Raw genomic sequence first — 12,858 nt, 5'->3', positions numbered from 1 at the left:
TTCACATTTATTCTCTTTGCCTGTTGTAGCTTTGAACAAATAGGACAGCAGCCATGTGAATTAAGGACGTACGTTCTAGTCATTTCATGATGTGAGCAGGAGATTTTGTTTTAGTGAGTCCATGAAAGGAACCCAATTCGTGCTCTACATTTACTGTACACCCACAAAATGTTTGTGCACATAGAATAGCACATGTCATGTATTGTAGAGTTTAGTCGGAATTACCTCCTAATTAAAATACAGTCTGCTTCCAGCAATGAGGCTGAATGGAAGGAGGAGCTATTGAGCCGTACTTCCACAGCAACACTAGTTTAAAAAAAGAGGACATTTTTTACCCTTTTTGTTCCATTTTATTTCTGTAAGATTTCACAGCGGATCGAAGCACTCTATTTCTCTCTATTTTCCCCATTTGTTAAATTGCAGCATTAGATGCTGTCATCAAACATCTGTTTTGCTTTATAACGATTCATAGATTCCACTTCTTTCTTCGTCTTTTTTTTTTAAAAGCCCATTTATTTGAAAGGAAATCTGGTGTAGTGTAGCTACAGGGTTTCTAGATGTCGTGTGTGGGGTTTTTTTAGCATGCATACAAACCTCGCTGCATTAAGTAAAAGGACTAGATGCTGCACAGTAATGGTTTTAGAAACACTACAATCAGATATTCAGGTCATGTACTGCATTGGTAAGCGTACATCTACAAGCAGATGTAGCTTTTGCAGTTCTCTTCTGTTTTACTGCTTTGATTGCTGCACAGTCTTAGACACCTGGACAGCCTTTAAGCTACACTTTTTTCTTTTTACAAAGAAAGATTAGCCACTCTCCCTCCCACTCTCTCTCATTCCATTTTCGGCAAGACAGTGAGCATAATGGTCTCTCAAGTAGCTGTTTGAAAGATTAGACTTTTATGTTACGCTATACCTGTTCACTTGCATCATCACCAGAGAGAAACCAACGGGCTGCAGTGAATGTTGCAACATGAGACTTAAAGGAGGAAAGAGTGACGGTAATGTGGACGCAAATGTGAAGGAACAGAGTCAAGGGAGTCATGACAGCCGAGCAGGGACGGGGCCGGCACAAAAATGAGATCTGATAAAATTATAACCTCATGATCACACATCTTTGTTTTTCTTCGCCTCATTACACCGCCTTGTTTTTTTTCTATAATGTATTTGTTGGCAATTGACAATTTGCAGAACAGAATTGAGAAAGGGTGTCTTGTGTCTATCTAACGGCAACATTCCTTTAAGTTTAATGGACACTGTGAAATGCTTTGAGCCCATTCATTTGTTCCTCGCCATGTTTTGGTGTTCTGGTCGGTGAAGTCCCAGACTCTCACTGTCTCACTTTTCATTTAAGTCCTTTCCGTCGTTCAGCGCTAGTATTATTAGAAGTGCTTCAAAAGAAGGATGTGTTCATTACTCATGCAACACAAAGCTCATACTCCGTTTCAAGTCAGATGAATACTTTAAAAGCCTTTGGGACTCCCTACCCATACAGATTTCTCTCTGTTTTGTTCCGTCCCTGCACATGTTTCCTCCTGTTGGACAAATCGGATGTGGACAAAGAGGATGAGTTTGTGATCTCTAGTCTCCACTGACTTCACTCTGGTTTCATTCTGCCTGTATGCGCTGTTCCTTCTTTCTTTCTCTCTCTCTCTCTTTAGTTCTTCCCGTCCCTATTTCATCTTTTCACACATTTACTTGAAGAAGGTCACAATGAGATTAATATGTCTTTCTCAAGGGAGAAAGCTGTCGGTCTGCTTTTATCTGTCTTTTATCATCTCCATCGGTCTTTTATATTTTCATTATTCATTCTATGAAGGTCATACTGAGAGAGATGCCTGTTTGTTTGTCTGTGTCTGTATGTGCTTTGAGTGCTGTCTGTTTAGGTGCCTTACCGCATGTGTGTTGTTGCGGGTTTCATCCAAATTGAGTTCATCCTCTTGTACTTTATTTGTATGTGTATTATCGTTCTGGTTGTTACTGCAGCTATCCATTCCCTATTGTAATATCATACGTGTGTCTGGCTGAGAAAAGGTTTCATGTAGCTGAAGTGTCAGGCCAGTGTGTTCCCTAGTGGGAGCGATCCAACAAAGACTGAGTCATTCAATATCTTATGAAAAGCATTGAATAGAATTTGCTCATTTTCTCTGTCTGCGTGTCCTTCTCAGTTGACAGGTATTCAGAAACACAACATGTATACATGCATTCATATCAGGGACTCGTAGGTTTCCCGTCTTCAGTTCCCTCAAACATTGTCAGCTTCTGCCTTCGTCCTCACCGCTGTCTTTCACTGGGAAATGAATAAATGTCATCCTCAACCTCCCTCTGAATATTTATTTTCCATTGGAGTACACGGTGACCTTAAGGACACCATGCAATAATGATAATAATAATGATCCTTAGTCATAAGAAGAAAGAGGCGTAGAGAGAGAACCCTTCTTATAAATGACTTCTTAACCTTAAAAGGTTAAGTAAAAAATTTGAGATTTAGCATTAGAGAGTGAAATATCCTGACTTTTAGTTCCTAGTTTGAGTCAAGGTTCAAAAACTCTGCATCATGCACCTCAATAGCATCTTTCATGAGACCTTCTCTGGCCTTCTCTTCCCTCATGTTTCAGACTCCATGTCCCTAGTTTCTAATGTTTTCTGTCAAATATTTAAAGTCGCAAGCGAAAAAGTCGTATTCACATTATCGCAGAAACACTCCTCCTGCATTATTGTGGTGTGTTGTGACGGTACCGAGTGGAGCGGGGGTGCGGCAAAAGTTCAAATTGTGTTGAGCTGTGAGCCAAGCAGTCGTGACCACTGCTTGAACTGAACAATGGACGAAAACAGGTGTTTCTCAATTTCCAGAACTGCACAATTACAAATTAGCTTGTTACTGTATTGAACTTGTATGTGTTATATCGGTGGGGTGCCCCTTTAACTGATTGTTCTCATCCACCACACAGTTAAACCAGACCCCCCGGAGCGCGTGACAGCGACCCCGATCCGTTTCAACGCCCGGAGGCTGGAGGTGTCCTGGCACAGCCCCGCCACCTGGCCTGACATCGACAACTTCCCTCTGAAATACTTCCTTCGATACCGGCCACTCATCAAAGAACAGTGGCAGCATGTGAGTGGCGCTGCTATGTGTGTGTGTGTGTGTGTGTGAAACAGAGAGAGAGAGAGAGAGAGAGAGAGAAACAGAGAGTTCACACAACCAGTTTGGCATTTGGTTTTGAGGTCACGATTAAACTCTTGTGAAAACTAAACACATGGACGTTAATCACACATTGTGAAAATGAGCTCCTCACTTATGAGTAACACAGCTTGCCCTGAGAAAAGTCTGACACATGTAACAACTATGCAGTAAGTGAAGGGAGTTATAAACGGTCAAGAGTGTTTGTCCAGATACAGCTCCATTACCAAAAGCTGTAAGTCAACATTGAAAAACACCTGTAAGATTATGATTCATTATATGGTATTTGAAAACCTCTGGTGAGCACGTATTCATTTTTTCTCTGGAAATGGTCTCCCTCCATTTTGCAGATTGAGTTCCACCTCATTGCAAAAATATTTCTCAAAAGGAAATGGCACATTTTCCAGAAGAAAGATAGATTGTCTTTTAACAATGAAAAAAATCAAATTTTGCACCAGTTTTTGTCATCTATAGACGTATAAGGATATTTTTTTAAATAAAGAAAAATAGACTATAGTTATTTGTCCAGAGAGATTCCTCTGAGACCAGTTAGACGTGAAATGATCCAACCTGTATCTGTTTGAGTTTGATCCCTAGTCCGACAGACATAATCGCTCAGCTTCTTTGGTGTATGTTACTGTATCTGACTCTTTTTTTGTAAGTTCAGATCCCTCAGGGCTTCGTATAGTAAAAGCATATGTGTCCACTATAGGATTCCTGGGATGAATGCTCCCTCTCCTAAGGTCTAGCATTGCAGCGTTATTATCATGCCCGTCAATGGTTCGCAATGGTGTTGTTCCAAGAACTTGGGTTACAGACTCTCACATGGAAAAACACACATTTTCTTTGTCAGTCGTCCTCTCGCTCTTTCCATTCCGGCATGTATCCTTCAACAAGTGTCTCTGTCGTTACCTCACTCTGTCAACATTTCCTTCCTTTGTTCTCACTCTTTCCATTTACCATAACAGCAGCTCACACGCATTTATGTGGCGGGTATCTTCATCTGTTGTTTGTGTCATTTGTTCAGTGTAATACACATGAAATAACGTGTAAAATATCAGTGTATCCAATCATTTTCACTGTGACTATTTGGCACCGCTTGGTGTTGCGTTCTCCAAGTTCAAACACTGCTGAACTGCAGATGTGAAGGCACCTGAGATGAGCGAACCCTCAAGACATTCTTGGTTTTAATTATTCTCCTAATTAGGCTGCTTGCAGTCCGTTACCAGCAATGAACTGGGGGCTTATTGTTTATATTAATTACAGCAATTAGACTTATTGATGTAATGTTTCAAGTGATTCATCAAGTACAAGGATTAGCTGATTCCTGCTTCTCAAAAGTTTTGATCAGTTTTATATTATCAACCACTGAATTGTTTTTAGGTTTTTAAGTGTTGAACAATGTTATTTCGGCCTCGGTGAACTACTGACAGGTATTTTTGCATTATTTTTCCTGCAATCTCAAAACAAGAAATGGAACAATATGTCAGAGTAAAACTACATTTAGTTATCCAACATGCACCACAGCTATCATAGCTACATGTTAGATCTATGCTCAGACCTTCAGTCACACAATCACACACATACGGTTATTATCCACACACATTTCCATTCACTCTCTCCTTCTCATTCTCTCAGCAGTTGGCATGAGGAAAGTTATAATTACGCCTCAGATCTTTTGTGGGATAATTTGATTATTAAACTTGACACACACACAGTTCACCTTGGTCCCCTCAACACTAATCAATCAATATGTGAACTGGTGCATAACGGGAAAGATGGGAAACCTTAAGTCAATATTTGGATTGGCTAAGAACACATAATTTGTAAATTACACAAATAGGGTGGGTGACAGCTGAAAGACCGCAGGGTTTTGGGCTTTTGCAGTGTTCTTTGATGAATGTCTTCATGGTGATGCTTTTCATTTTTGCAGCAGAAAACGTGGTTTTCAGAAGGGGGAACCACTTCTGTACCGTGATCATTCTATGATTGCACTTCTGCCCCTTTTATGAGGGGTTGGCTCCGAGTGTTAGTCCTCAATCCTGCAGAGAGTGCTTGTTAATAGATATATAATTGTCATGAACATGAACACAGTGTCATACTGTGCAAATGAAATGACAACTTCGTCTGATTATCAGACCCTTTCTTCTTAATGGCCGTTACAGTCATTCCCATGGTTTCTGTGGGCTGGACTTAATGCTACAGAACAAATCAAAGCTGCCATAACACTAGCATGTTAGCACGTCTGCCCCTCTAGAGTGCCTGTGAACAAACCCAGCCCACCCTTGCATGTGCAGTTTTCATATTGACATATAATGGTGTTTCCATGTTATGAGCAGAAAACTCTACATATCTGTTGATTATAGCAGCTTCTCAGTGGCTACTGCCATTAGAGCCGATCATGGCCGAGTATACTGCAGACTGCATAGTTAATGACTAAAGTAGCACTCTTGAGCAAAACATTTAGGTTTAAAGCTGTGACATACATCATTAGGTAGAGTTAAATGAGGTTGCCAAAATAAGATGCACTGTTTATTGGCCCCATATAAACCTCATTAATTATAGCCTCTGAGGTTGAATACTAATTTAAGTGGTTAGTATTGTTGAGGAATTCACCTTAAATGTGGTTGGACAGCAGAGCTGGGTGAGAATGGCTTTCACGTGTAACAATTTGAAATGTGTTTTGAGTTAGAAATGAAAGCGGCGGCGGGATCAGATTGATCTTTAGAGGAAAGCATCCATCCTGCTGAGGAATGACGGGACGACTGGCCCAGATACTCAGAGTGATGGAGATTCAGACGGAAGGAGGAAAACGGGGGAAAGTTCTGAAGTAGAGATGAATGGAGTGCATCAGAGAGGGAGAAGAACGTGAATGGATAGCAGACTCTGGGAGACAGATGCAGTATATATAAGTGAGACGGACATTAATAGATAGGATTTGGACTTAAGTTATAGGGTGACAATCCACAAATGAGTGTCAAAGAATGGGATTGAGAAAAGGAAACTGAGATGTTGTGTTAAATAAAGCATACAAGCCTGAGACTAATTTGATTCTGGAAGTTGAAAGACGATTGGATGGTGGATGAAAGAGGTGCGTAGAGGAAAAAAAGAGAAACGCTCATATGGGGAGTTGGCCTCAGATAGACAGATGCAGAGATGAAAGTGTGAGAGACAAGAGGAAAAAGGGAAGACTGCATTAAAAGTAAAGTTTCAAAAGCGATTGAATGTTGACTGTTTCAAGTTAAATAAAGATAGATGAATGGTTCAAGAGAAGGAAAAGAGAGAGGAATGACAAAGAAACGTCTATCTTAAGCCGAGACAGATAATGAAAGAGAAGCAGAGACTTTAGATCTAACCAATATAAGACCTTGTTCTTCCAATTACAGAGATTTAACCAATACGATACCTCTGACATAACTCGTATATTCAATTGGTTCTCACTTTATTTGGTGTGGTGTCAATAGGCCGGGACTGAAACGTAGATTGACCAAGAATGTTACGATGCTCAGTAAAGATAAGCTCAGTTTCAGTACATAAAGGGCAACACACACAGGAAGTGTATGACACTGGAACCTGGACATGCGTCATGCTCGTTGACATTCATTGACTCGACACAACACCCCGTCTTATTTCCGTGTGCATTGTTGGTCCAAAAAGAGTGGCAATTTCATCACATCTCTGCCACCACACCTCGACTACTTCTGTATTTAGTGCTGTGTGTTCTTCAGCCTTTAATTGAAGCAAAGCAAATGACGCAACAGTGCATGCTATCGTCCCTGTCTTGCACTTGAGTAATCAAAAAGGCTAATTTGGTCCTTGGACTACCCGGATCATCCGCTCCGTAAAGAGTAAAGACGGTGATCTCTTTCCTTGAGGCTGCAGCTTCAAAGAGTCCATAACATAACATGGCAGGCCGGACTCATGTAATTCAGTAACATCTGCAATAAAGAGGCGACAGAATCGCCATATGGAAACACATCTGTATGCATGTAAATGTTCAGTCAGTGAATTGTTCTGTTTCCCATGGCCTCGTTTCGTTTCCATCCCGCCCTCAATCTCCCTTCACTGAGACGTGAACTCAAACTCTCACTGCAATTAAAGCAACGGTCCAGCAACTATGATAAGAACAATTTCAGATTGCTCAATATTCTCTCCGTTGTGTGGAACTGCGTCTGCTGCACTGTAACTGCCCTTTGGGGGTGATGCTGAACTCAACTGAAAACTTGCACGTTTCAATGCAGGCACTCTCATGAACGCAAACAGCCATATACAGACGGAGAGGAACACATGCACATGCATACACGCTCCTAAATGCTGGTACGAAGATGAAGATACATGCAAATGCTATCCGAGCACTCTAACTCGCATATATATTGAGTATGCATGTGGAAACTGCAAGAAATGCACACAGTCACGGATTAACCATATTATGTAAACAGACATTCAACACATGCACATATATAGCTCACTGGAGAAAAAGAACAAACATCTCCATCTCATTAAGTCATTACCGAGTCCTAAAAGTCTGCCAAAAAGTGAAACCGTCTGCCTGTGCAGGGAGATCATTTCAATGTTTCCAATGTTGTTTCAGGAATTTTGGAAAAAAATTATAATAATTCTAAACTGTAATGCAGCTGTCAACCTTATTCTCTTGTGTTTTAAGGTATTAGCACTAATGGGAAAGTATCAAAAGTAGATCTTTTTTTAAATATACTAAAATAAATAACAAGGATTTAAGATAACAAGACTTTAAAGGCTAAAAGAAAGATTCTGTTTGTTGCAGTCCATGCGCAGAGCCCCACTGTATATCTGCATTGTCCACCCATAAGCTGCCCATGCACTGTCACACCCACACATACGTTAAAAAGAAGGGACACAATAAGTGGAGCAGCCGGCGCAGAGGAAGGAGGTGGAATATGTGTCAGCATCGTCAACACGGCTTAGCCCTTCGTTCATTTATTCATCCCACATTTATTCTCCTTTGTCCTTCTGTCTGACATGCTGCGTCTCCCTCCTCCCATCCATCCATCTCCCCCCCCCCACACACACACACACACCTCACTTTCTTTGTCACATTTTCTCCCTCTATCATTTTCCTTCTCTCTTTTTTCCTTCATCCTCACCTCTCCGTCAATATTGCCCTTCTTTCCTATCACTCTTCTGTTCACTTTCTTTATCTCTCCGTGTGCTCTTCTATGTAATAATGGCATTTGTATGTTTGCCAAAAGTCACTTTCATCCTGCAAGCACTTAGATGAATCAATAGTGAACCAGGAGCTGTGTTGTGTGTGTGTGTGTGTGTGTGTGTGTGTGTAGTTGTAATTGTGTGTAGATTCACGTAGATATAATGTATGTAAGTGCATGTGTGCCCGTGTTCTTTTTTTCCCTTTCTTTTGCTCCTTTTTTTCTCTGATTTTCGACATTTTTGGCTCTCATTCCGTCCTGTTCCTCTTTTTCTACACTCCTCTCACCTTTTACCCTTTCTTCCACTCGCTACCACTTTTCCCTCCTCTCAGCAATCGACAGCTGTACCCTCTCCCACCCATTCATCCATCCATCCATTCATCCATCCACCCTTCCCTCCATGCATTTAGCCAGCTATCTGACCATCTATCCCGCAAGCCATCCATTTGTATCTATGTGTGCACATGATAAATGTTTAGACCTTGTTTGGGGAAAACATCCCATATAAAGGACACTGCCACAGACAGATCATTTATCAAATCCTTCTAACACACACACACACACACACACACACACCAGACAGTTTCAGTCCTTTGACATGGGAAAGCTATCATCATTTAGCTCTGCTGTCAAAATACATTAAAGTTGAATTGTATTATTTATATTACGCACACACAGAGATACATACTGGAGATTTGTTATGGGTTGTGCTTTGACAGAATCTAATAAAAGATATACTGTACATCATTTTATATAAATCAGATTTTTGTACTTTGTGTGTGAGTCAAAGGGGAAGTAAAAAAAAAAAAACTCATGAAAGAAATATATGAGAAAGAGGCTAAGACAAAAAAAAATACAAAAAGAATATGGTCATACATGTCACCGATCAAAGGAAGAGTCTGTGTTATTCTGTGTGCGTTTCCCAGATTGCAGTTGTGTTGTCTATTTGTGGAGCTTTGGAGGTCTTACTGTGTCAGGGACTCAGGGTGAATGAAGATGAACAGGGACGCTGACCTCTCCTCGGCCTCGAGTGATGTCTGTATCACCATGTCAATCCTTGGACACGCGCTTAAACTGGGGGCTTGTGTCTCACGGCCAATAACGTTTGGATAGAATGAACATTTCAGTCGCCAAATGAAACATGGGAGTCTTGTTAAGATCTGAAGATTTGATTTGATTTCCCTAAGCAAGCAACTTAAGCTGAAATAAACTAAAGTAGCTGCCTGGATGGGAAAAATGCATTGGTCATTCAAACAAACACGGTCTGCCTGGGAAAAACTGTCAGTATTGGTTGAAAATACTAAAATGTAAAATTAGAAACTTTTTTTTTTTTTGCCCCAAAGGCAACAGCTTCTGACGAGCAGTGCCAGCTGCCATTGAGCAGCGCAGCTCGCTTGGGAGGACTGTGGTTCAGCTGGCGCGCAGCAGCTTCACCACTCATCGCGTCCTGTCAGGTTCAGCTTTTATCAGGCATCGTTCTGCGGGCTACAACTCGGCGGTCCATCTGATCATTTCAGTGAGTGACTGATGATTCAATTAGAGGCTTTCCGACAAATAATTGAAATAAGGGGGCAGCCTTCGAGAGAGTGTCGAGCAGAAATAATCAGTGAGCGCTCGCTCAGCATACTATGCAAAGCTCACTGTGCTGTAGCTGGCTGTTTTCTTTGGACAACCTACTACACGGCAAAGTCTATAACAATTAATGCTATTTGTCATTTTCTGGTCAAAACGTCACTTGATTCTATCAGCCACTTAGAAGACTTGGATGTCAGACTTTCTGTCCAGCACATGAAGTCAACATCCCATAATGTTCAAAGCAAAAATAAGATATCTAAAGAACTTCCAGTCCGAGTCTAATACATTCCGAAGGCAGTCTGTCCATCAAATATCAGATAAATGTTTTAAAATGTCATGCAGTCTGAATTTCTTTTAACTCCATTGTCAAAGCTAACAAATCATACGATTGAGCATTGACAGGTTGACAGGCAGAGGTCACAGCACCTTAACAGTTTCCTCTTCCAACTGCATGTCCCTGAGCAAGGCAGTGTAACTCAAGGCTGCCTCCAGTGTGCAAATTAGGCGTGTATGAAGTTTGAGTGGGTTAATGGGAGACTTTGTGAAGTGCCTTGCAATGTTCTCAGCATAAAGAAGCTATATAAATGCAGTCCACTTACCATTACAAATCACTGACAAAGAAACCAAAATCCCCAAAAACCCACTTATCTTTTGGAGGGTCATGTGGGGTTGAGACCCATCCCAGCTCACATTGGATGAGAAGCATGGTACAACGCCGGGCAGTTCGCCAAGAAAATGTGCATATTTCTTTTTATTCAAGCTTCATATGTTCATATATCCATCTCCATGAAAAAGATGTGGGTAACAAGACAGAAGGAAGTTGTTACGGAAAGGGGAAGAAGATAAGACGGGGATTCATCCTGATTCAAATTGTATCTTTCAGGACTTGTTCATTTTTGGCATGCCGACATGACAGCATAAACCCGAGTTAATGTTGAGACACCACCACCGCTTTGTTGTTAAAATTGCCGCATGCTTTTTTTAAGGGTGCAAGGTCTAGTTCTGGATTTTCGATTGGCTGTGGGGGCGGGGGGGGGGGGGGGGCTTAGCTGCCTTTTACAGTAATTGCTGCTATGGCGATTGGGGCTTCAAAGAGAGAAATACTGTCTGAGAAATTACCCCTGGTCTTGGCGTTTCTGTGCGTGCGTGCGTGTGTGTGTGTGTGTGTGTGTGTGTGTGTGTGTGTGTGTGTGTGTGTGTGTGTGTGGGTGTGTGTTCTCAAATGGGAGGAGTGTGCGGTGGAAAAATGGGAGCTGTCAGTCAACCTAATGAGACCAACCTTCTCAGTGCACACACATACACACAGAGAGCGCCATCGGGCCAGTGGAAGTGCCATATAATTGGGTTTCCTTTCCAGGACAACAGACATGCTCACTGGATTAGATCTGACCACCGACGCCAATTTTCTCCATGTCTCCCTCTCTCTGCTTTTCCTTCTATCTTGCTTCATTCGACTGTCTCTTTTTTTGCTTCCCTCTGTTTCGTCAGTCTCTTCATTCTTCCATATTCTTCTGTCTTTACATATTTTCCCTGTTGTCTGCCTACTGTTCTGCTTATGTCATTGTCATTTCCGTCTCTGATCTACAGTACATGTATGGTGCTTTATTCCATAGCATATGCGTCTATATTTGGTATGTATGACTATATGTATGATCGCAAGTATAATCCCCCTGATGAAGGTTATAATGAGAATATTTTACATATATTTATTGGATTTATTGGACCCCTAGTATGCCCTGTTTTTAATGGTAATCATAGGGATCAGCTGGAGTTCATTCCTTACTTTTCATTTCCACAACATCACAGTAAGATTAAACTTTATTGATCCCAGTGGGGAATTTGTTTGAGGTTTTTGCAACAGTAAACACAAGCACAAGATAGGATAATGATTGAAGAAGGCACGAGAAAGAAATGTATTCAGTAGGAGTTATTAGGGCGCATGACAAAAAAGAGAGGGAAGAGAATAGGAAGGAAAGGAGAGGAAAGACGCGCGGAGGAGAATGGGGAAATAAAGGATGTGTGAAAAATAAAGGGTCACTTCTTTTTCTCACAGTTCCTTATGCAATCCCTGAGGAATGTTCACATCTCCTCTCTCTGCCCCTCTCATTGTCTGGATTTGTGTAGAGGCTCTTGGGGAGTGTGTGCATGTGTGTGTGTGTGTGTGTGTGTGCTTAGTAGCACTAAGCTGTGTGTGTGTGTGTGTGTGTGTGTGTGTGTGTGTGAATTTCTAAGCTTCTCTAAAACAATAATTCAAGTTAGTAAAGTTACTAAAACTCAACTCATTATAATGAAATGTCATTTCATCATTCTTACGTTGTTTTTATTTGATTTTATTGTCTTTTTTACGGGACTTTTTACTTCATAATGTCACTTTCGATTTCAAAATGACGCTTTTTTTCATAATGTCGCTTTCTAGCTAACAGTAGCACTGACAAAACTGAACCGAGAAACCAAAATCATCCAAACTCACAACCCAGCTAGTTAGCTAGCTAGGTAGGTAGCGTTTTGGCGTCCATTTCTGTGTTTACTTACGGCAGCAGCTAGACAGTTGGTTGATCAGAATGACTTTGGCAATGCCGTTGCTCTCGCTAAGAGGAGCTAGCTGGCACAAACTGATAGCTGCCGTTGAGTGTTAGGCCAAGTAAAATGTTTATTCAGCACTCATCTTAAACTGTGGCGTCTGCGGTTTGGGTTGTTTTTGCTGTAAAGCAGCTGTTGAACTCGGTTTAAGGAGGAAGCAACAATGAGTTAGCATTTCCATACATGTTCAAAGGGTTAGAAAATCCAGGTGTGCTGCCTCTCTTGTGGCTTCCTGCAATAATACCAGGCCTGACATCTCTGTTTTCTCCAGTTCATCGTCAAACATTCATGCTCACATATGCTGTTTACAATGAACTGACATATGGTGTTTATGCAG

At 41.3% G+C, this 12,858-nt stretch overlaps 1 protein-coding gene across 1 annotated transcript in view; it reads left to right on the top strand.

The window, feature by feature from the left end:
- The window catches only part of cntfr (ciliary neurotrophic factor receptor), a 200,479-nt gene that overhangs the window by 174,172 nt on the left and 13,449 nt on the right, over positions 1 to 12,858 (top strand). The window contains exon 7 of the mRNA XM_079179221.1: positions 2,954 to 3,117. Coding sequence (XP_079035347.1) covers positions 2,954 to 3,117 — 164 coding nt within the window. The remainder of the gene's footprint in view (positions 1 to 2,953; positions 3,118 to 12,858) is intronic.

The sequence above is a fragment of the Pholis gunnellus genome, assembly GCF_910591455.1.
Source record: "Pholis gunnellus genome assembly, chromosome: 18".
NCBI lineage: Eukaryota > Metazoa > Chordata > Actinopteri > Perciformes > Pholidae > Pholis > Pholis gunnellus.
This window is presented reverse-complemented; position numbering and strand designations above follow the sequence as displayed.